Source organism: Rosa chinensis, chromosome 6 (assembly GCF_002994745.2).
Source record: "Rosa chinensis cultivar Old Blush chromosome 6, RchiOBHm-V2, whole genome shotgun sequence".
Lineage (NCBI taxonomy): Eukaryota > Viridiplantae > Streptophyta > Magnoliopsida > Rosales > Rosaceae > Rosa > Rosa chinensis.
Genome location: NC_037093.1, coordinates 57456516 through 57481759, shown reverse-complemented (window position 1 = coordinate 57481759; position 25244 = coordinate 57456516). Strand labels below are relative to the sequence as shown.

Here is a 25244-nt window from a genome sequence, read left to right as displayed (position 1 = left end):
TAATTGGTTTTTTTGGGCACTCGGCCTCATGAAACCAAATCGGTCCCTACCTCCTCAGGGCTCGACCTGCATCCATTTAATCCGGACTTCATTATTCAATTAGATGTGTCCTTCTCACCTACTGATATCCAAGGTACGGAAGGACAAAGCTCATTGGTACGGTGCTTGCCAGTTAAGAGATACAGAATCAGTTCCGTGGATACTACTTTTAAATATAGGATAGACAAGACACTAGAGAAGTAGCAATGAATCTTCCTTGATGTGCATGATTGGACTTGAGTTGAATCTCTTAGTTGAGTCTGATAATATAATGTTTAGCTGAAAGTGCTTAAAGATTATTGGTTCCGTCTATTGTTTAATATGATAACAGAGTTTTAGTTTTGATTTAGATGTTGTGAGTTTGAAACCGGGATACTCTCTAGTTATCATGTAACTAACAAAGTGAGACCGCACGCAAGTGTAAGAAAGTATTACTTAACTTAACATACATTGTTGACATGCTTAAGATAGAATTTTTGGGTCTAATAGTTGCATAAACTTGCACTGCAAAGACTTGAAGCCTAAGATGTTGATTAGTTGTCTTTTGTGACTATTTGGTTTACCATATTGACCAGGGTGCTCTCAGTTTTTTTGGGCGTCAAAAATTTAAGTTCCAATAGCAATTTACTGATACTTCGTAACCCTAGAAAAAATTAACACCTTTAGGATGAAAAAATTGAATTGGAAAGTGATGTTTATTTGATTATCCCTGCATGCTTATTTTGAACTTTTGAAGTCACATCGTTGATGATGAATAATTGAATACAACTCACGTCCAGACCAACACCATTAATATTAGACGTTGGTTTCACATATAGCTAGGCAGCTTCCGAGTAAGAGAGGCCTTTTAGCGAGCATTAATTTGTTACTTCTGAAACACCCCATGTTGTGTTTTTGACGGAGAAAAACAATACTAATAATTTCTCAGTTCCCAAAACCACTTGTGGGACTTTGGAATGAATAACATGGTCAAATTATACTCTTAATGATAAACAAAGATCAGGCTGTGCCTGCTTCGGAGTCATAAAATATTTATATAAGACCTAGTTCTAGTTTTTGCATTCTCATCACCAGCTCATTTGGTCCTCTAAGAATAGAGGCATTCATAAAGTCAAAGAAATTTACCATTTGACATTCATATATGCATGTTAATTTACTATGTGATCAGGTGAAACCTAGTGGAGCAATTTATAGAAGGTCAAGCAAATTAGGTCATGGAATATACTAATGAAATTTCCTTATAGTTTCCATAAAACGAATAAGTCTAGTTTTGATTCCAGGATTTCTGACAAATTGAAAATAAAATAAAAAGGATTGGAGTGTGGCTTAGCATGTGAGAGTGGTCTTAAATAATTCTACATTATTTCATCACGAATCATACTGTCAGCCACCTGATAGAAAAGAAAAGAAAAAAAAAATATAATATATATATATATATATATATCATCGAGAAACATATATTCATTAATTTTGCGATTAATTCTATATAAATAAAACAATGCTGCTGTACTAGTTTAAGAAAGAAGAAGATGCCTTTGATGCTAACATGCATGATTATGTTTAAGTGTGTGAAAGACTCAAAAAAACTGGGGAAGGAAGGAGGGAGGAGGGAGACGGAATCGTACGGATTGACGACAGTATTCTTTTCACACACATGTATTATCATTGGGGATACCAATTCTCTGCTCAACATTCAATAAAGCTATGGGGTTATAGCCCCTCTGGTTCTCTCTTTTCTGTGTGTGTATATATTTTAATTGCTAATGTGCGTGATAATAATTCATGTTTGAATGAGGAAAATTCTTGAAGAAATTCGAGAATCCGGGGATTAAAATAGTAGTTCAGAAGAAATGAATGTGTGGTCAGAGATGATAAATTTGCAGGCAATAACTTTCTAGTGCTTCTGCAAATGAGAAAAGCAGCTGGATAAGTTGTAGCTAGTCTTTGATCACATGGACAGGTTGTGGGTATGGAAAAAGTTGTAAACCCTTGTTCACATAGCTTATATCTAGATACTGTTAGGGGTTAGGGTTAGTTACACATGGGTAGTTAACACCCTATGTCCCTAACTTATCATAACAATACTGCCCCCTGATTTTGACTTTGGATATTTGCTTCAATGCTCTAGAAGATCCTCTCTTAAAAATTATATGTTTTTTTTTTTTTTTGGCTATTAAAGTAATTTATTAAATAAAAAAATAGTACCTAAGGGGGGACATAAGACCAATACCCCTTAGAAGAAATAACAAAACAAAAAGACAACCAAAACATAAGCAAGATTAAGCAAAGTCGGTTAAATCACATATCAAGACACACTACAGGCATCTGATTGTGGGTAGGATAAGAGTCTCGTGAATTTCTTTAAAACTTCAATTTTTTATTTTGAGATTTTGGGAAAGACTTAAGAAGATCCTCATCTTCCAAAGTTGCTTCACCCTCATCAAACTAGGAAGACAGAGGATTTATTTAAGCCTGAGCATATGTATGATTACCAAGAGATTCTTCATTTCCAAATCACCCCAACAGAACTTAGCTTTATGAACATCAACTTTATATTTTGACCCTTTCATCGCATTTGGCGCTGGCGCAAGAACGGTTTGTAACATGCATGTGAATTTTTGAATGTGTGATACTGTGATGTAAGTTGGAAACATACCAAATGTTATTTGTACTATCCCTTAATAATTCCACCTTAATTATGACCTTCAGAATTGGTTTTGACCACCACTTTTGCGTGACACGAAAATGGTTTAGAACATGTGGTTAATGTCTGAGTCGTGGTTTAGATGATGTAAGTCTGTAACATCTTAAAGTTTTATTGAAAAAAAAAAAAAAAACATTACCTGTATACAATTATATCTTCATTGAACTTTTCCTATATTCCGACATTTTGACTTAATTTTGAAAAAGGTGCTGTGTAAATGATGCTAAACGTATGAATTTCTGTTTTGAATGTTTCATTTGCTCATAAGATACATATAGCATATCATTTTTTTAATGTATATTCAGTTCGAGATTGTCTATGCATGAGACTACGATATTTATCATACGCTCATTTTACATCTAATTGAATAAATCATAATTTAATTAAACTAAACTTATGACATTAGCAACAAAATTACTATATTTGTTTTGCACTTATTTACGTATAGTTGAACTAAGTTACAATATTGACAGCAATTTGTTCACAAATAAATAAAAATATTGCAGGTAGAGTAATTACCTATAATAGAATTAAAATTATATAAAAAAATGACTCTCAACGACCTTATCACAATGAAAACATATTTATTTTTATATCTGTAAATGTGTGTATTTCATACACGTAGGTACCACAAAAATTTTCAGTTCACATTACTATTTATCTCTACCTTAATATTAAGGTATTGACCCTCACTTCTATAGTCCTTAGTCCTTGGTCCTTACACTCAAAATGTGTAAAAAAGTACCTGCTTTATATTACTCTACAGTATACATTGACATTGCTACTACAACATGAAAAAGGTTTTTGCAAAAGGGCATTGTCGGTATAGTCGACCATGGCGGCAGCTATGCTAGAAATTAAGCTGTTAAAACAATCTCTGCATGTTACATCAGTTGGTCTCAGCCCTTTCAAAGTAGCTTTCTTAGTCTAAAGTGAAAAATAAAACTAGGGTCCAACCGTCCAACTTTGTTTCAAGAAAAGAGCGTGTTTCCTACATCATCACTCCATGCCATGCACCATGCAATGCATGCATGTTCGTCTTTCTGTGCTGGCATTTTGCTCCAAAGTGAAAAAAGACGAAGAGAATCCATCAGTCCCACGTCGAACTTAAGAAGCCAACAAAGTCAAGACACGCAGGCGTAAGCATCCCAAGATTTCCCATCACACAGTTGCGACTTTAGCATTATTCAATTTCAATTGCACTTGAACTTGTACGAAAGAGAGAGGGAGAGAGTGCCCACCACCCGTTTGATGATTTGCCTGAGAGCGAAAGAAGAAGAAGATGAGACGCGGTTTTAGAGCTGCGAGACAGACAATGTCCAGCTGTGAGTATATTTTGGCTTACTGTAGTAGAATGCGCGTTAATTTTGAGTTTTGTGTTTATGAAAATTAATATATAATCAATTTCTTTTGTTTTGGTTTGGTTTGGTTTGGTTTGTGAAAAAGCTTTATCAAGCTAAGCTAGCATGCATTACCCTGCAGATCCTGGAAGTTGCCTTATGTCTCTCTTAGTGATCTCTACTCCTATGAATTATTGTCGCATCAATTTCATAAGCAATAACATCACTGTTTTAACGAATATGATGGGCCAAAATAGATATGAAAAATGAGGCAAAGTTACCCATTTGTCCTCTTGGTTTCTTTTTTGGCAATTTTTTGGTTAATAATGTAGCATTGTGTTGGGTGTCAACTGGGGAGGGTTGGCTTCGGTGACTTGTTGTCTCAGTCAAAAACTCAGGAACATTAGTTAGTAATAATTTACTCTGATAACTTGCCGTGCTGACCTCTGATTGGAGCCATATAGATCCCATGTTGAAATATTCGGTTGACAGTCAAAAAGAATTACACTTTTGAGTCGATTGCTTGTTACTTTCAGTTATGCAACTGTCACCCAATTGAAAAGGTAATCCAAGTGTCTTCATACAGAATGTAGTTTTTTTCATACAGAATGTAGTTAAGCGATTGCAGTTTTAGATCGAAGAGGATTAGTAATTTGTTAGCTTAATATACATCATTAATCGATTGTTGAACAATATAAGATTTTGAAATTAATTAGCAGTTGTTTCATATATCATAGAAAATTTGCCGATTAATAATCAAGTATTTTAATTATGACTGTGATAGGACATGAAAGTAAATTTAAGGATATTCATCTTCTTATTTATATAAAATTGCCATCTATTTTTTATTTTATGCAAACTTTAAAATATCTGGCATGCACCCTATTTAATAGTCATTAAGTTACTTTCATAGCCATACTGTTTTTAATTGACTAGAGTACTAGAGAGATCTGCTGGCTAGCTGTGTTTAGCTCAACACCTCTATAAATAGCAACTCGTTCTCCATCACATTGAGTTCCCAATCTCATTCATTTCTTCACTTGCACACAAGAACTACCAGAAAAGTTACCTTCCTAGAGATCAAAGACACAACCAGTCACCACCCTTCAAGCCTTCAGCAATCAACACCACCCTTTGTTCATCAGAGCATACTGTCATCTCCTTCATTAGCTATGGTGAAGACAGAGCAGAGGATTCAGCTGGCTTCTGAGACCTCATTGAAACCATTAGTGCCTTCGTCGAAAACAACATCGAGGGACAAGAAGAAGAAGTACAAGGGTGTGAGGATGAGGAGCTGGGGCTCATGGGTTTCGGAGATTAGAGCCCCAAACCAGAAGACAAGAATATGGCTAGGCTCATACTCAACAGCGGAAGCAGCAGCCAGAGCCTATGATGCCGCTCTCCTGTGCCTCAAAGGCTCCTCAGCCAATCTCAACTTCCCAATCAGTGCCTCATCACAGTTTGTTCCTCATGAAAATACCATCATGTCCCCTAAGTCCATTCAGAGAGTAGCTGCAGCTGCTGCTAATAGCTTCAATCATGAAAATGCCACCACCATCACAGCCTCATCTCCACCATCACCGCCTCCTAATGATCTCTCTTCTTCATCTTCATCACTGGTATCATCCCCATCAATGTCATCATCCTCACCGTCGATTAATCTCGTCGACGATGACATGTCCTCGCTGATGGGCTCATTTGGGTCCTATACTCCTACTACTTATGATCATAATCCACAGGCGGACTATGATGTACCAATCTGCACCATGGAATCATGGAACAACTTTGATGATTTATTCACTGGTGCCTTGTTGGATCCACCTATGAATTATGACTTCTATGAAGAAAGCGATATTCGCTTGTGGAGCTTCTGCTGAGACAAATCATCAACACTTGGCGTGCAGATTGTAGCAGCACCATGATCATATTCTTTTAATCCAATTCATATTCATTCAATCATCTTCAGGAAATTGCTTGAAGATATTACTGACAGTGACCCAAATTCTTTTACATTCCATATGATAGGTACGGTAAAGAAATTTACATTGAGATGAAGAGACATCTTTTTGGACTCTATCTCATGTAAGTTTCTAGTATTATTGATATGTATTGTTAAATGCAAAAGTGTGTAATATTATGCAATGTTATTAATATATGGTCTTACATTGTAATTGAATAAGAGAAATGGGGAAATTTTTTCAACAACTTCATCTTACGTCCCATGTTATGTATGGCTATTGTCTCATGTGAAGAGTCTGAGACTCACTTATTGTGTATGGGGGAGGTGTCAGAGATGCCTATCTCACTTGGAACAGAGACCAGGAGGAACATGAGGAGGGTTGTGGAAACTTGAAACCATCTCTGAATTTGTTTTCATCTCAAGTAACAATTTTCCCCAGTTTTTAATTTTTCTTCATTGGGAAAATCAATTTAATGAAAGAGAGAACAACAGAGACTTGCATTAGACCCAATCAGGTTAAGGTTAGTAGGATTTACACCAGTTGCACCTGCAAGAGGTCTTGTAGTTTCCTTCTGTACCTCAGGCCTCATTTGGTACTAGAGACTAGTGAATTAAAAAGAAAGTCTCTTCCTATAATAGGTAAGCAAAAATCTGGAAAAGGGAAACCTATCTCATGTGAAGAAGGAAAAAAAAAAAAAAAAACCAAAAGGAACGAAACTGAAACCCTTCAACTCAATATCTGAATTGTAATAGAAAAAAAAAATAGGAAAAAAAAAAACCCTAATATCTGTATCTTATATGTTATTTTACAACATTCAATTAATCGTTTTATCAAATTATTTAACACCTTGGTCCATAGAAGACTCTTTCATGTTATATCTCAATGGAATAAGATGAACATTATTCATCAAAAATGATATATGCCTTTGCTTTTGTTTTCTGTGTCAAAACAAATGAAACGACATGTACTTTTTTACAGTAGAATCAATGAATTTGACAGTTTGGAACAAGCATTTGAATCTGGTCAAATGTTTGCAGAACTTGCTCAAGCCAAGAATGCACATGATCTGTCCTCAAAGGAGCAGTGGCTGAGAGCATGGCATGGGGTCCCATTCTCATTTGTTTCCCTTTCCCTTACAGTTTACACTGTATTTGGTCTTCCTCACCCATCTAATTCCATCTTCTCCATGGGCCATTCTCAGGAAACCGATGTGTTTTGGTTAAGAACCTCCTTTATTGAGAAATATGGGCAGTTTGGGCCCTCAGAAGAGCCGACATAGGATTACCCTTCAAGGTACTCAATTTTATTAATTTTTGAGCACATGACCCAGTGATGACACCCCTAAATGACAATTCTCTAAATTACTACAACTGAAGACACAGCATGTGAACTCAGCTCAAAGGGTTCAATTAATCCCAAATTTCCATGTTCCTATAATCTATATTATTGCCTAAATTTTGTTGATATTACTAAGGTTTAATGTTTGGTGAGCAAGTTTTGTTGTATTTGGTATTGTATCCCTTTGGAACTATGCTAATGGGTTATTATAATGATTCATCATGGTTTGGAATTCAAAGACAAGGACTATTGGAATAACATTATAATGGGGATTTTGGTGGGATTGATTTGTTTGATTATATGTGGGTTCTATTGTTTGGTTTTCAAAGAAAAATGGGAATTCTTTTTTGGTTTGCTGATTGGCTTTAACAACTCTGATATAATGGTATTGAGTTGAGATGATGCACTGATTCTCAATACATATGTAGATCACTCAGATGCATGTTGAGTTGATCAGATATTCAGATCCAACACTGGCCATGAGCTCAATGATTTAGGTTTGGCTTCATTAGGACAAAATTAAGGCAGATTGATGATTGTTGCAACAATCTCTTATTATAATGAGATGAATTAAGCTTATACATGTACTTATATTTTAAATTTAGATTTGGGTCTCAGTTATTTTGAGTGCTTGATTCTCCTTTCTATGTTTGGATATTCACTATCTAAGATAATTTTAGAGTGACTACATGAATAAGACGAGAATTTTTGACGCACGACGATAATGCGATTCAAAGGAAATACAAAACCGGGTTCAAGCCAATTTCGAAAATGAGGTTGCTCGATAAACTGGGCTGCAAATTGAATTGGTGATGGGCCTCGTGGTTTTATTGTTCTTCTGTACAGAAGCCCAACTGAGCTGCAGTATATAAAATCTGGGGAGAAACTGTCAGCCTCCATCAACTTCATATATACTTTCATAGATTGAAAGGACAGTATGTCAACCATGCTCACATGGCTGACGAGTGACGACTAGCTTTGGATAACACAGCTCATTAACGCGTTAATAATCCCTACTAATGACTCCAGCTCATAATTATTGAACTTAACTAAAGTCCTAAACACCCATTAATAAAAATTGACTTCTAGCTAGCTGCAAACGTACAACCTTAGAGGCCTCAAGTTACCCTAATAAATTTGACATAAGTATTATAGGCTGTAATCGAGATTAAGTTCTGACTTAGGGGAATTCAAACCTTTTTCATGATCGATCAGCTTCAACTAACTAGGAAGACTCTTTCGTTTATAGTATTCATGGAGTGCCTTTGAAGTGATTACATACAGCTTGTCAAGGAAAATAGGAAAATCTATATATGAAGACTTGAGCGGTTTGACGACTCAAAAGATCAGTGTTTGACCATGGCATGGCATGCTCCAGCTTAATTGCATTGTATGATTTGCAGCTAGCTCCTTTTCCTACTCCATCTTCATTCCTGTTAAATTTCCAAAAGTTGACCTGAAGCGTGTTTATCCGTTGATGTTCAGGCAATCTGTTTGATAAAATCTAAACTAAACTCATAGCTAGATTAAGACATATAAATGTTTAACAAGTCAGCCTAATTCCTAATTAACCAGACAAGATGTTTGACCAGCCAAACATCAGTGCCATCTTACATGTATAAATGCACACAAGCTCAATCTTAAAGCTAGCGTAATCACGAATCGAGGAACTCATTAAATATCAAATATTCCATCAACTTCTCGTTCACACAACACCTGCTTTCATGCAGACTGATGAAGTTGGTGGAGCTTGTGTATAAGATTTTACAATGCATGCAAGTAGCTAGGTTCCTAATGTTACTAATGCTAGCATTTTGAATTCGGGTTATTTAGGTTGGACTTGATCAATGGAAATTATATAAGTTATCTATTGCTTAATTGCATGGAAGGTGATGCACTGATGCCATCAAGCCAAATCTAGTATAAAAGGATCACCCTATGCTAGAAACTATACAAGTACATCCAATAGCCATCTTCTTTAGTGATTCACCAAAAAAAAAAAACTATCTTCTTTAGTGAAAGGAAGTACTACACTAGTTTGGCTCTCAATTAAGATTCTGAAAATGAAAACCAATAACATCAATTTGATCTTATTGGTCTGTATAGTTGTTTGCATTAATCTAGGGGGTTGCTTAGGTGGTAGCCTGAGGAAAGGTTTCTACAAACAAACATGTCCTCTAGCAGAGCAGATTGTCAAGAACGCCACGTGGAACCACGTCTCCGCCAATCCCAACTTGCCAGCAAAGTTGCTGAGGATGCATTTCCATGACTGTTTTGTAAGGGTATGCCATCTAAATACTAATAATTGAACTTGCATGAATGTTGTTATGAAATAATACGTCTGGTATATATATATATATATATATATATATATATATATATATATGTTATATGATCAAATTGTTGAGTTGAATAGTTGATTCTGTCTAGAATTAGAATGGTTTTTCGGTCCCTTTTTGCAGGGATGCGAGGCCTCGGTTTTGTTGAGCTCTTCAGCAAATAACACTGCAGAGAGGGATTCGTTCCCAAACTCTTCTTTGGAGGGTTTTGATGTTATTGATGATATAAAAGAACAGTTAGAGAAGGCATGCCCAGGAGTTGTATCTTGTGCTGATATTCTTGCGTTGGCGACTAGGGATTCTATGTCATTCCAAGTAGGTGCATTGAACAAGTGCAGTACTAGCTAGCAGCTAGGCGCGCTCAGTAATAACTAATTTCAGTGATAAAGCTTGTCCCTCTATATATTTCTCGACTCTAATTACTCTAATTATGTGTCATACATAATATTCAGTTCAAGAAATCACTATGGGATGTTCTTACCGGTAGACGAGATGGCACTGTTTCAATAGCAAATGAGGTCTTACGTAACCTTCCAGCTCCTTTCTTCAACTTCACTCAACTCAAACAAAGTTTTGCAAATAGAGGTCTCACTGTGCAAGATCTTGTGGTACTGTCAGGTAATTAATATATACAAATAGCTAGATCCAGCCCATATGTTTTGTTTGATTTTTAACTCGGATTGAACTTATGTATAAATATGTAGTATTGATTCACAGTATGACAACATAAAATGTCGATATCTGTAAGTATAAATTACATATAACACGTACAAATATGTTACAAATGTAGGTGGACACAGCATTGGCGTTGGGCATTGCAATTTATTCAGCAACCGGCTCTACAACTTCACCGGAAAAGGAGATCAAGACCCGTCTTTGGACTCCACATATGCTGCCTTGTTGAAGACCCAATGCCAAGGCCCTCGTGACACAACCACTGCTGTAGAACTAGACCCTGGAAGCTTTCAAAAGTTTGACAATCACTACTACACAAACCTTAAGCAGAATAAGGGTCTCTTCCAATCCGACGCTGCTCTTCTAACAAACAAAGTCTCAAGCAATGCTGTTCAGAAATTGCTCAAGGCAAATGATTTCTTCACGGAGTTCGGTCAGTCTATGAAGAGGATGGGAGCAATTGGGGTCCTTACGGGCACATCTGGGCAGATTAGGAAGCAGTGTGGGGTTGTAAATTCAAACTAATATTTAATAGTATTGTTGGGGAGTGTTCTTTTAATTAATCATTGGTTTATAGTAATTAGTAGTCTGCCTGCTCTTCATAGGGAAACCTATACAGATCTGTGATTAATTTGTCAGTAACTATGTGAACGATTGAAACTAATGAATAAAATTGTATTCAGTTTTAAGAAAACATCTTCTAGTCAGAAACTTTGTTGGGTTTGATTTTTTTTTTTTTGGACGTGTTGTTCGGTTTGATTGGTATTCATGAGTGGCGTACAAAATTGTCCCTAGCCATCTTCCTCTGTTCCGATCCTTAGAATGAGCCACGTATATGCTTGTCAAGAAAATTTTCACAACACACCCCTACATTTACAAAGTGGTTTTATAACTGTTATTGTAACAGATCCATTTTTTAAGGTTATCCATGCAAAATAAAGGTTTACTGTTGCAACTGAGTCCAAAAAATGACGTATTGAAATCCTCACTTGGTTTTTCTGATAGTATGTTTGAAGGTATGTTTCTCTCTCGTTCCCCTTACTCTTGTTTTGTAAGACAGTTTGTTGGAACGAGGTTCCAATGAGATTGTTGTTGTAATCATTGTGGATTTGTGGTTTCATATCCCCACAGTACGTGGGTACGTTGGTTCCCAGATCGTGGATGGTTATCACGTTTTCTCTTTCTTACTACGGTTCTCTCTTTCTCTAATTTTGTTCAGGCTCTTAATCTTGTTTTCTCACAATCCGGAAGATGCCGGAATTCGTGCCGATAACACAACCCTGCGGATGACGATGTGGTGTTAGCTCAGTGGTTAGAGCACCCACTACCTATGTACGAAGTCATGGCTTCGAGTCACCATGGGAGTAGGAGTGGAATCCTTTGATCCTCTTCTAATGAAGAAAAAAAAACACAACCCTGCAGAAGGAGAACAAGTTTCTTCTGGTGACCAAGGTTCTTACTAATGAAGTTTTTAGAAGGGATGATTTCATGCGCCAAATGACCAGATTATGGAAGTTTGCTAAAGGGTTGGTAGCAGGGACGTAGCCAGGATCTAGATTTTGGGTGGGCTAATTTAAGGCTTGCTTACAATTTTTTTTTTCTTTGTCGATAATAATTTGATAGATTTTGACACTAAGTTTTAAAAGAAAAATTAATGAAGAATATTGTAAGTAAAAAAAAAAAAGAACAAAATGTGGAAAAAGTAAAGAAAAACAGACAAGATTTTTCTTTCGGAGAAGAATTTAAAAAAAAATACTAATAGGAAAAATTGATAGAAAAGTTGTAACAAAAGAAGGGGAAAGAAAAAGAAAAAGGGAGGAGAAATGGGGAAAGAGACAAAAATAAAAAAGAACATGAACTAAAGGGAAGAAAATGATGCAAAAAAGGAAGAAATATATTGGTTAATAGCAAAGAGAACTGTCCTGGGACTCGAACCTAGGTCTGCACTCTTAGAAAGAGTTAAAAGCCTTGCCATTTTGCCAACTGGACCAAGGTCCAACCTGCTGAACAACCAGCATCCTTATGCTATGTAAAATATTAGAACAATTTTGGGTTGGGCTGTAGCCCAACTAGCCCACAACGTGGCTACGTCCCTGGTTGGTAGTGAAGGCGGTTGACAACAATCTCTTCCTCTTTTGCTTTACCTTAATGAGTGATATGCAACGAGTTCTTGATGGGGAACCATAGTCATACAATAATATCTTAATACTGATGGCACTGGTAACTAGGGCTGTCAATTCCGACACGACCCGATAACACGACTCGAAACCCACACGAAATAAAGCGGGTTGAACCCGCATGATTAAAAAGCGAGTCTGCCGTGGGTCAACCCGTCATGACCCATTTAATAAATGGGTCGGCCACGGGTCAACCCGCCAACACGAAGTGAACCCGTATAACCCGATTATGCTATACTTCTTCTTGAAATTTTAGACGTTGGGAATATTTGATCATAAGATTAGACAATTTGAAATATTTTTCTTTATAATTATTGGATTTAATTATTTATGAATTATATATAATTATTTATATTATTCGTCTTGTGGAGTTTTTAGTGAATTTAATCAATTTATGCATTTTTTTAGTTAAATGGGTCGCATTGTTAACCTTTACATGAGTCATTTTGTCTAACACGATACGACCTATTTATTAAATGGGTTAAGCGGGTTGGAAACAGGTAACCCGTTTAATAAATAGGTTGGGTTTGAGTTTATATTTTTTACACGATTATTAAATGTGTTGGGTTTGGGTTTGTATATTGCGACACGATAAATATCTTGACCCGACACGAACTCAACCCGACACGACCCATTGACAGCCTTACTGGTAACGGCAGCATCCTGATATGCAATTCACTTGACTCAAGTTAATTTATGCGTTCATGTTCATAAACTTCCTTGGCTAAGTATGACTGAGTCCATGGCGAAACGTATTAGGGACACTCTCGGTCAGTTCATTGATGTTGATCGTGATAATGATTTTGACTGTATTGGGAGCACTCTTCATATCCGAGTTCGTCTGGATTTTAATCAGGCTCTATTCCAAATGATTATTGTGCCTCAAGAAGACATTGGAGATTTAGAGGTGGAGTTGTCATATGAACTTTTACCCGAATTCTGCTATTTATGTGGTGTCCTCTTTCATACAACTGGTGTTGTCCAAAGAGTAAAGAACATCCAAATAATCCGTTGGAATTTCCATACAGTTCTTCGCTGCGTAATACTTCAAGAATGCTTCCAAGGTATCGCTCTGTCCATTCTCCATCGCCTTATATTGGTTTGGTGGTTAATCATGGTGGAGATGTTGTCGGCAATGGCCTTGTGGTCACTGGAACAGAGGCAGTGGTGGTTTACAACGAGCGGTTACCAAGAGTTGATGGCGGTTACAATCATAGTTTACACAGTGGTCTTGGTTCCTTTATTCAGTCCCCTTGTATTTCTGCTTTGGGTTCCAATTTAGCCACTCAGGCGCACTCCATTTTAGGCCCTTATGAACAGTCACGTGGTTTTTCTACACCACTTGCACAAACAGTTGGCACTTTGCCATTGCATCAGTTGCATTCTATGGATGCTCTTCTCCCCAAGTCAGTTGAGGAGTCTTCTTCTTATCCTTTGCAGATTATTGCTCCCACTATTTCGGATCATTTTCATCTCAATTCGGGTTTGGTGGAAGTACCAATTGTCTCTCAAAGTCTTTCTTTTCCTTATGGTCGTGTTACTTTAAAGAAAGCTGCTCGCTCAAAGGCTTTGAAATCAAAATTCTCGAAAGAATATCCCACTATTTCTGATGACCATCTTCTAACTTCTCTGAAGACAAATACATCTTGCTCTCCCTTGCGTGCCTCTTCACCTGAAGTTTGGTGGGGTTTCTCCAGGATGTTGGTGATTGCAATTCCTCAGATTTGGCTCCCTCCAGGAACCCCAAGAATAAACTCAAAGTAGTTCCACTTCACGTGCTATTTCCAAGGGGAAGGCGCCTTTGAGTTCAACTCGGTTAACCCATTCCAAAACATGAATGCATTGTCCGGGACTGCTCTAGGATTGGATCGTCCATGGAGCGAATATTTGTGCTCTCACAGTTGCTGGGCTCATGCATTGATCCAATATTGCTTTCCTTTTTGGAAACAATTAAAAAAGATTACAAGTTATGTTTCTTATGCTTGTTGGACTTATCCTGCTCATTGTGTTCTTGTTAGTGGGGGTTGCTGTTGTTTTTTTTTTTGTGAAAGCCGGTGATGAACTGATTCTATGGGCCATCCCTTTTCTGCCAATTCAAGATTGCATCACATACTTGTGTTTTGTTTCATCATTTTCTTCTTGTTGTTTTGGGAGTGGTTGTCTATATGGCAAAATTAAAGAGGAACAAATTGGAAGATATTAGTAAATGGGTTTGTTAACTGTGGACCTTCCTCAAATTATGACGAAGCCAGCCTTTGGAGTGAGTACATGGAAGTCTTCCCCTAGTGTTGTTGCTACTCTACTGTCGTTACTATAATGTTGTCATTGCTATCTTCTCAATTACGTTGTTTTGGTAGCAAGTGATGTAATAGAAGACGCGAAGACTTTTTTTCATTTCTTTCTTACAGTTATTTGTACATACGCCCTAGAAATTGTATTCAGGGAGCGCATGTTTTAGTTAGGTAGCGCTTTTGTTTCCTGCTTTTCCACATGGGGTAATGGGTAGACCTCATTGGCTATCCGATGTACTAATACCTGTTGTACTTATCTAAATTGCTTAATTATATGCAATTCGATCCTTCTTCTAAAAAAAAAAAATGCAAAATAAAGGGTATATCTTATATCTTATATCTTATATATAATTAAGCCAATTCTTGAGGGAATAGTTAAAATTTTGAACTACCGTATATGCCCTCACATAATATAGATATTAATAAATAAATTATTTCTATATGAGGATAATATAGTCAATTGACTACATCATATTTTAAAAAATTGCAATACCTCCCATGAAAAAAGGAAAAACTTCCTCAAAACCATGAGAGAAACTGCTGTAACTTTTCTTAATTTTAAAAAATAAAAATAAAAGTCAATTGACATGTGCTCCATGTTAAGGGGCTAGTCGTTATAATTATTGCTCATATATAAATTGGTGGAAAAGTTTACACAATTGGACTGAAATGAACATAAATGCCATTAAAATTTAAAATTCTATGACTTTTTTTTTTTGGGGAGAGAAATAGTAAGATCTTTATTAAATAAAACTCAATAAAAAAATTACATTACAATCATTCAACAAAGTCTCACTAATGAAATCAGGAGGGATATTCTCCCATGAACGAGAAATCCTAGAGATTGAAGCTAACATAGCTAAATTATGAGCTACATCATTGGTTTGACGATAAGCGTAATGAAACATAGAACAAATAATCATAACGAGTCTCACAAATTTTTTGACAACATTAACCAAATAAAAGGGTACTGGGCATTTTTTGTTTTGCAATAAAAAGATATTTTTCTTTTCCTTTTGAATATGCCAGATTCCTTTTTTGATATTCTACTTCAAGACTTTAGGAATCCTAAATTGATTTTTATTGTTACAATTCGGTTTCCACCTTTTCGACGGAATATATATTCAGCTATTTGAGTTTTACCAACGAATTACTTATTGGCAGTGTGTGTAAGGGTCCTAGGGACGAATTTCAAAATTTCCTATAGTGGGCTTATTGTATAGTCTAGAGAAGCTAATCGGGCCTAAACCCGACAAACCATAACACGATTAATCGTGACAACCCGATTCGGAGGGGAGCTACACATTTAGCTTCCCTGCCTCTGCGTCTCACCGCCGTCCTCCATAACCCTTTCACTATTTGCCTTCCGCTCTGCAAAACCAAACATGGGTCTTTCCAAGGAACACTTGCTCGCCCGCTTAAAGGTCTTACCTTTACCTCAATCTCTCTCCCTTCATCTGTGTTTCATTCAGTGTCTTTCTGTTTATATCGGACTGAGCTATTATAAATTTGATCTGGGAATTCTTTGTTTGTGCTAGAATTTCACTAGTTTGAGCTCAATTAGAAGACTCAATGTCCTTGATGCTCGGTCTTTTGATAACTATAATTTAAATGATGATAAACGAATCCATAGCTTGCAAGACTGTGTATTTTAACTTTTTGTTGTGGAGAATGTAGAATTTTCAACAGATGCATCTGTGTAGTTTCCCAGAACTAACCTATACTTCTGGTTTTATCAGGAGCTTCAGATTGATTTTTCCCAGTATGATCATCCTGTTGTTTTAACAGTTGAGGCTCAGGTAAAGACATTGTTTTTTTTTTTTTTTTTTTTATAATTTTTTTTACAATTTGATTGATATGTTTTGATAATCTGAGGCAAGAATATAATTTTTTCGATCAGGCAAAATATGTTGGACATCTGGGAGGTGGACTCAGTAAAAATTTGTTCTTGAAGGTATGGCATTCCGACTTTTTGTTAAACAGCATTCGCATTGCATAGTAGTTCATTTCGCAGTTTCTCTTTTCCTACATTGTGCACACAGTGGCTTAGTACCTCCTGTTTTTTTTTATAAATGCAGGATAAGAAGAGTAGGTTCTATATTGTTTCCGCTTTGGCAGATACTAAAGTAGATCTGAAAGGTATGCAAGTCTTCCTAATTTGAATCATTCTTTAATAACGTGTAGTTTTTTAAATCCATCTGTCATAGAATTGCTTAAAATGATAATTTACCAATGAGAAGATTTTGTTACGAAAATAAGAACACGAGATTTTGGCCAAAAACCGTGTGCTATAGTCCGGAAATCATGGTTTTGGACAATTTTTTTTTTTTTTGGGAGAAAGTTCTGAAGTCAGTTTCTGCATGGGCATGGATGTTAATGATCTTTATTTGTTACTTGAAATCTGAGCAGTTCTATCCGTAAGGCTTGGTTTGGGAAAAGGTGGCTTGAGAATGGCTCCTGAAGAATCACTGGGAGAAATACTTCAGGTTGGCATATGCTAATATTCACTTTGCTGTTTAACTGTCAATTCAAACAATCCGAGAAGGGTATTCAAGTATATTTTTTCAATAAACAAAAGAAATTATGCTTTGAAAATTGTCATAAGTACATTATGTATCTATGTGTGCATCTTTGTAATTTTCTTTCTGATGCTGTATCTTGCATTTTATTTGCCAGGTCCCATTGGGTTGTGTTACTCCTTTATCACTGGTGAACGAATCTGCATGGTATTTGTCTTTCATTTTCATTAAGATATTCAAACAACTTGTTTCTCTTCATGATTCTCCATCCATGCGTTGTTACTTTTGGCTGTGAACTTAAAGTAATGCATCTTTTCTCTTGCAACCTTTATGTATTACCATGTGATTGATGCCACTTTCCCTACGTGACAATCCAATATACATTCAACCACTTAACCGATTAAAATTCATAACTTTGACATGGTTTTGATTTTATACTTGATCTAAGTGGTGAAACAACTATCTTTCTAGTTGAGTTCATGATAATGATGCTGGGCATGATATAGTTTAGAATTCTCTTATGGTTTGTTGTTTGTCTCTTTCTTGTAGCAATGTCTCTCTGCTGTTGGATCAAAAATTTAAAAGTCAGGAGTTTTGCTTCTTCCACCCATTATCGAATGACATGTCAATCTGTAAGTAATATGGGTTTCGATGAATGGAAATGATGTGTTCAAGAGTCCTATAATCTATGTTCTGTGTATACATAAAATCTGTTGAAATTTTATAGTTTTGGTTATCGTTCTGTAGCCTTGACAACAAAATAGTGTTTATTGCTGGTAATTACGGAACCTCTACTTCTAGGCAAGGAACACTAATTTTAATTGCCTGAACTTTAAAGTCTTTTGTGATGTCACTATGCCTTAACATGATCCTTTATTATTTCTGTTCATTTGTGAAAGAAAATTGCATTGTCAATAATTTTGCAACTTCTGGTATCATTAGTTCGAACTTCCACATCTTATCTTACAAAATGTTATTTGTCAGGCCACTGCAATTATGAATTCTTGATGTTATTTTACTTTGATAAGTTTAATGCTGATCCATTATATATATTTCTGTTCCCAGCACTAACCACCAATGGTCTCGACAAGTTTCTTAAGTCAATTAAGAGAGACCCCTCATATGTTGACTTGGAGGTAATTAGAATACAGTTTTCAGTATTCAGTAATGAATATTACATCGTTCCATCTAACATAATTGTTCTGTTGCAGGCTAACCCATCGGTTGGGAAGGACCAACCTCCTGATCTTGCATCTCTTGTTCCATCTAGTTCCGTAGTATTGGCAGATCCCCCGGAAACAGCAGCTTCCTCAAAAGATTGCACAGAAAATACAGTTTCTGTGGGTAACAAGTCCACAAAAAGTACAGGTACTATCATGTGTAGATGAGATTCATTGTTGATATATAGAACAAGTGTCGACAAGCAAAATCAATTCTCCATAGCAGCAGTGGCACAGTCTTAGGTTCAGATTTTATGTAAGCGAAAAAAGAAAAGAGCGCCAAATTCTTTTTGAGAGGTCAAAGTTTACTATGTAAACAGAATTAGAAGCACTGGCAGAGTCTTAGGTTCAGATTTTATGTAAGCGAAAAAAGAAAAGAGCGCCAAATTCTTTTTGAGAGGTCAAAGTTTACTATGTAAACAGAATTAGAAGTATATTAAGATGCTCTTTTATGTCCATATAAGTCAAGAGATTTAATTGAATCGAACTCAACTTGTTATAGTAATTTGCTGCATTTCTTTACTTTTCAGCTAGAATTATTCTGTGAGCCTTTGGTCTAGAGATTTCTATCTCGATATCTGTTCCATTTTATTGACTTGTGTGTTGTTTTTCTAGTATATTTAACTACTGATAAGAACTTTACTATTTGATGTCTCGATACTCGTATAAGTATAGTTTTGATTTTATTCTACTTCCTTTGTGATAAAATTAGACTCCCAAAGAAGGGAGTGTGGGTGTGTAATGAAAGACTTCCGTGTATTGTTATTGATGTTAACCAGTCAAGTTCTTTCATGATGCAGTGAGCACTTCTAAGCCATCCATTAATGCTAAAAAAGCCCAGGATAAACCAGCCAACATAACAGATGTTGGAAAAATGGTTGATGACTTACTGGATTCAACATCTTTGCTAGTGCTGAAAGAGGTTAGAAGAATACTATGCTTTTCTCCATTTTCAACTTTAGCAGTTTTGCATGATGTGCTCACCAGAATCAAGTCATACAGATTACGGAGGAGAATATTAAGGAACATGGAGAAGAGCTTGGAGAATTGTTATCAAAGAAAATTAAAAATCAATTAGCTGCAGAATTGCACAACACAATTGTAAGTATTTTGCTTTGATGGTGGAATTCTTTATTTTGAGTAATTTATTATTTATATTTAATATAGTATCTGTCATAGCAGCTTTGTAGTGCACATTATTAGTGTACGACTGTTGAGAAGATTTTAAACGATTGTTAGTATTCAGACATGTTGTCATTTTTATTGCAGATGATATTCAAAAACACTGCATACACAGAAGGATTCCACGCTGGGATGCACTGTCATCCAAAGCGTTCTTAGTTCTTACTGATGTCTTCTTTCATTCCTATCTCCCTGAAGACGTAGTGCAGAAGCAAACAATCCTTTGCCTTCCGATTGCCAATCCATTTATTGTTATATCCTAACTAAAAGTGTTTTCTGACATTGATAGGGTAGATATAAACTTCTCCAGTGCGTCATTTAAGAAACCTTTTAATACTTTTGTTCTTTATGATGGATTAACTGTTCTAAAACATGAATGTATGTATACATATATATTGCTTATGTACATCTAATCATGTCTGTAATCAAGTCATTTACAATATTAGGGTATTAATTACACATTGGCTGGCTTCTGTTATCAAATATTGATTGGAGTAGAATTTTAGCTGCGATTTGATTTATGCGCCAGCTTTTGCTCCTGGAGAAAAGGGTATTATTGGTTATCTAACTGCTCTGATGCAAAACTCTAGTTTAGAACTACAAAACTAGCATGGATACGTAATTTACCTGATTATTGTTGAAGTGATCAATTTCGTGTAACATGATGATGGGGAATGTACCGAACGGTACTGAAGCAACATGTGAGGGCTAAAGAATAGAGCAAGAATGCCACCATGGGTTGGCTACAAGAAAACATATATTTTCAACTTTAGTATCAAAATTGAATCAATGCAAAACTATAATTGAGATTGCGCAAGACTTAACGACCCTTCCACTTCAGCTCATTTCCTGTATAACGATTTCTAGAATCTCACGTTTGTGATCTTTACTAGTAAGATCTTTGCCAACACGCCGGCAAAAGTGTAAATCAAAAACAAAATTATGATATCGCCGACTACCTTTTTTGGCCGGCAATTTTGCTTTATAAAGCAAACATTTACGGAAAAATTGTTTTTCAGCCAAGAATAAAGTTCAACACATATTCTGACAGAATTTCCAACTCTCAACTCAGATTGTCTACTTTTCTATTGTTTTCTTGCAAGACAAGTTTCCTTTGTATCTCTACCAAACACCTTCACTCACAAGAAACGATAAGAAGTTAAAAGAACTCATTCATCAAATTAGAGGCACAACACTACAATAATTTGAACAACACACATAATATAATCCACACTTTGATTTCACTGAGTCTTTATTACCTAAACTGAATCAAGTAATTGAAATCAACACTAACCAACTCTCGAAGTGTCACCATGATCATCATCATTTCCGCCCTGAACCGGAATCCGGCGATATCTCCTCCGAAACGGCCACAAAGACCCGAGCCGACTCCACCTCATGCCCCGCCGCCCCCTCCTCCCTCCACCGCTGTTCGAACCCTCCGACTCCTCGTCAGTCGAAATCGGAATCTCAACCCGGCAAACCGGGCAAGAATTGTGAAGCCTCAGCCACGGCACAATGCATTCATCGTGGTATATATGCTTGCATGGCAGCTCTCTCGCCTCTCCCCCCACCTTAAACTCCTCCATGCAAATAGGACAATTCGGGTCGTTGCTCAAATGGGCCTCGCTAATCCTAACGGTTGGGATTGAGTTGATTGCCGGTTCGGGTAAGGGAGGCGGTCCGGGTCGGTCGTTTTGGGTCAGCTCCTCAATGAGCCCCTGGAGCCCCGGCCCGAACAAGTAGTTTCCCGGATCCACTCCACGTGGTACCGGAAAAGCCGGGTTTTGATTATCTCTTGATCTGCGAAAGGGTTGAATCGGATCGTCGTCGATGGGTCGTACTATGATCCACGTCCCGGGTCGGTTTCGGGTACCTAGTTCCGGGTGGGTCGGGTCCCCGCGCTCTATGTCATCATCGAAGCTACGGTTTCTTCTACGCCTGCTTGGGCGGGAACGTCGGGTTTCGGGTTCCGATTGGAGTGCTCCTCTATCGAAAAGGCGGATGGACGGGTCCAGCATGAGGGAAAGCGCTTCTAGCAAAAGCGCTTCTGAGGTGGATTCGAAGTCGGTGAAGTCGATGAAGCGTCGACTGGGCCTGAATGTGGTGTCCATTTCGACGAGGAACTGCCCGAAACAGCGCGGGCAGACGACTGGGTCAGGAGTGGAGGAGATCCTGACCTGCCTTTGGCATTGGTAGCACCAGTAGACCTGGTAGATTGGCCTAGCCTCAGAGTTGTTTTCATGACGAGGAGGACTCAGAGACATGTTTGGAGCTCCTGAAAATGGAAATTTAACTAGCTAGTTTCCGTTTTGGGTTATACGGACTATTGATATGTATGCATATGAGGAATGGAGATGAAAACAAGAATGGCTTTTGGGGTACACAAAGTAACCCTGCTATCTTTCTTTCTTGCCTGCTTTATTTCTCGGCCATGATCTTCAAGAACAATATTAATTATTGCTTTGGGGGGTTTTGAGTGTTTCGTTGGAGCGAAGAAAAGGATGAGTGAGCTAGGGTCTCATGCATGCCATGCATGCAAATGAAGTTTCCTATTGCGAGAGTGGATTGATTCTAGCTTCATATATGGAAAATACTGTGTTCAAAGGGAATGGTGGGAAATAGATTATGCTTGTAGTGTTTTTGCTCAACGTTCTGTCCGAGAGCACAGTAAAAACAGAAACATATATAATTTCTTAAACCTTGTAATCAATTTTTTTGTGCCTTGGAAAAGAAAATGATTTTTCCGCTCAATTTGAGATTTTATTGAAGTCACTGTTCAATCTTATTTTGTATCAAAATGGACCTCGGCTCACGCTTAAGATGCCCATCTCTTCACGCACAATCACAATACGCGTACGTAATGGGCCTAAGACCCAAACAAAAACTGTGCAATGGGAAATGGCTAGGAGCCTAGGACAATATACAGAAATACAGTACTATGGCTTAATTAAGATCTACTTCGTTATTCTACATGAATTCGAATCCTATTCTAGATGGACACTATTTAATCCAATATGTACATACTACCACTGAAAATCTCCCAGTGAAGTTGACACATAATGCCACTTAAAAATTTCATGCCAATAATCAGAGGCGTAACCCGTCACAGGGCTGGTTGGGCTATAGCCCAACCCAGAATCAAGGAGAAAAAGCCCCAAGTATAGGTATTGCCCATAGTAGCCCACTTAAAATATATATATATATATATATATATATATATATGGTTGTTTTGGTAGATTTTTGCGGACGGGAGGTCTTTATATATGCCAATATGCCATGTCCTGGTGTCCATTATTTTGGTCATTAGAAATTTAAAATATTAGGCTGTATATATAAATATTGTTCACTTGCTTCATCAGTTGCTTAGTTTTTGTTTTTTGTTGTTTTTGTTTTGGTTATAAGTTATAACCTAGTGCTTAAATCTTGATGTTGGTTTTTGATTTTTGTATATATATATATAATTTTAATAATGATACATAACAAAAATCTTCTTTCATGGTTTACAAGTGATACTCCACCTAGTGGTAGTGGGAATGAGATTGGGAGTAGGCCTCGAAGGGTACGATTCAGTTAGTTTTTATTATTTTTCAACAAGTTTATGCTTGTAACTTTTAATTTTTCAACAAGTTTATGCTTGTAACTCCCACTGGGTTCCAAACCTCAAAAGAAAAAAAATTTACGAGCTTGCAAAATTTTTATGCACTTAAATCTAGCCCACCCCATATTCAGATCCTGGATACGCCACTGCCAATAATGCTCCCCGTGAATGTCCAAATCTGCCCGAAATATCCTTACTAACGCCACATAAAATGTTCTTACTTGTTAGCCTAACCATTTTGGTCAGACCGCCTGACCCAAGTCCTTCTCCTGATCATGGTGAAGATGTGGTTGCCACATCATTTAAGGTATGTATTCGGTATAATTAAAGGGTTAACAGTATTAAAGTGTCACGCTTAAATTAATGTTAACCTTTGCTTTAAATATTAGTTAATTACTATCTATCCAACCTTTGGTATAATGATCCAAGTCAGAGGAAGTTAAAAAACTAGATCCAAACAGAGAATGAGAGAGGCAGCGTCAAGGATTAAGGTTGTGAGTGTTTGTATGAACTTTTGGCTTCAACTTTAATCAAGTTTACGTGCCATTTCAATTTCAGAGTCAAATTTGTTAGGTGGCGTGAGTGTTTGTATGGGACCGCTGGGAATAGGTTTTGAAATTGGGTACCTTTGCTTTTAGTGTTTCAACTTTGAAGGGCAACTCTGGCTAGCTTCTTATTGGCTATTCGTCCATTGCTGAGTTCATCACATCTCTATATGTCTAATTGACTCTCTCTCTCTCTCCTGCTTTTCCTTTCTTTCGGTGTATAGGGACAAGTTTCATTTTCCTACTCGTCTTGCTGTCAATCTTTAAATTAAGCTACTGTGACGTCCTTCATCTCTCTTTCAAATATTTTTGGGCTTTTTATTCGGTACGGCATGAAGATGTGGAGAATAAGAAAGGTTATACTCCACATCTTTAAATATGTTACTTGTTAAGTTGAAATTAGTTTCATTAACCCAAAAAATATAAAAACTAATTAAGTTAGGTTATCTCAACAAGGAATAGATTACAGGTCCCATTTGGACGAGGACAAGTATTCCTTTGTATCAAAGAAAACATAAATGTATCTTCTGCTGCGTTGGAGTCCACTTGTCCAGTTGGTGCAGAAGTAGATTTCCTATTGTAAAAAGGAAAGTTTTTTTTGATATTGTAAAAAGGAAAGTTTATCGTGCATGAATTCCAATCATATATAACTTCCTTGTCGTACATGAATTCGATTCATATAGAAGGCAGAATGACAAGAACGCTTCTTCCCCCATATTCATAATTAGTCACTTGGAGAACTGGAGAAGTACATCAACGTTCATGAATAATATTACCAATATCAACGATCTCCCAGACCTTATATTGGCTGATATTATCTGTCGACTTCCGGCCAAAGGAGGATCTCGTTGTCAACTTTCCGACGTCAAACTACTTGTTGAATGCAACCTTGTGTGCAAACAATGGTGCACTCTAATCTCCAAGCCTTATATCCGCTTTCAATGTCTGGAAAATGATAGGATTACTCCCATGCAACTTACCCTGATAGACCAAAAAGGAAAAGCCTTCCTTCCTATGCGAGCTGGGCCATACATGCCTCCCGTGTTCAAACAACTCAAGAATCTCTGTGGTCTTAAAGAACCAGTCCAGCCAATTGTGGTAGCGACGGATAATGACTTGGTCTTGTGCAGCACAAGCGAGTATTTTCAACGCTATCACTACATGTGCAATCCGTATACCGGGCAATGTGTTGTTCTTCCTCCCACCCTAGCTCAATATGAGACGATACAGGTGGGATTCATGATCAATGTTCCGACCGGTAGGTTTGTGGTTGTGAGAATTCCACATCCTGAATATGAACATGATCATCGTTC

General features: G+C 37.0%; 4 protein-coding genes across 5 annotated transcripts; 3 read left to right on the top strand and 1 right to left on the bottom strand.

Annotated features, from left to right (window-relative positions):
* Positions 1 to 5062: 5062 nt before the first annotated feature.
* Positions 5063 to 6288, top strand: LOC112172657 (ethylene-responsive transcription factor ERF014). The gene has a single exon (XM_024310090.2). It carries the CDS (start codon positions 5256 to 5258, stop codon positions 5958 to 5960), a length of 705 nt encoding a protein of 234 aa, XP_024165858.1. The 5' UTR covers positions 5063 to 5255; the 3' UTR covers positions 5961 to 6288.
* Positions 6289 to 9351: 3063 nt separating this feature from the next.
* LOC112168825 (peroxidase 27) lies at positions 9352 to 11070 on the top strand. Its single transcript, XM_024305750.2, has 4 exons — positions 9352 to 9664; positions 9845 to 10036; positions 10174 to 10339; positions 10512 to 11070. The coding sequence occupies exons 1-4, from the start codon at positions 9446 to 9448 to the stop codon at positions 10919 to 10921; spliced, it is 987 nt and encodes a 328-aa protein (XP_024161518.1). The 5' UTR covers positions 9352 to 9445; the 3' UTR covers positions 10922 to 11070.
* Positions 11071 to 16130: 5060 nt separating this feature from the next.
* On the top strand, positions 16131 to 20244 carry LOC112174767 (prolyl-tRNA synthetase associated domain-containing protein 1). 2 transcript variants are annotated; one of them, XM_024312560.2, is made up of 12 exons: positions 16131 to 16288; positions 16604 to 16663; positions 16765 to 16818; positions 16943 to 17003; positions 17274 to 17350; positions 17541 to 17590; positions 17933 to 18015; positions 18449 to 18519; positions 18595 to 18745; positions 19404 to 19525; positions 19606 to 19704; positions 19873 to 20244. In XM_024312560.2, exons 1-12 carry the CDS (start codon positions 16250 to 16252, stop codon positions 19942 to 19944), a joined length of 939 nt encoding a protein of 312 aa, XP_024168328.1. In that variant the 5' UTR covers positions 16131 to 16249; the 3' UTR covers positions 19945 to 20244. The 2 variants fall into 2 exon arrangements, with proteins under 2 accessions (XP_024168328.1, XP_024168327.1); XM_024312559.2 differs by having other exon boundaries at positions 18595 to 18751.
* LOC112174766 (E3 ubiquitin-protein ligase RZF1) lies at positions 20184 to 22209 on the bottom strand. Its single transcript, XM_024312558.2, has 3 exons — positions 21080 to 22209; positions 20413 to 20528; positions 20184 to 20323 (listed from the first exon to the last, which is right to left on the bottom strand). The coding sequence occupies exons 1-2, from the start codon at positions 22050 to 22052 to the stop codon at positions 20494 to 20496; spliced, it is 1008 nt and encodes a 335-aa protein (XP_024168326.1). The 5' UTR covers positions 22053 to 22209; the 3' UTR covers positions 20184 to 20323; positions 20413 to 20493.
* Between the last annotated feature and the right edge of the window lie 3035 nt (positions 22210 to 25244).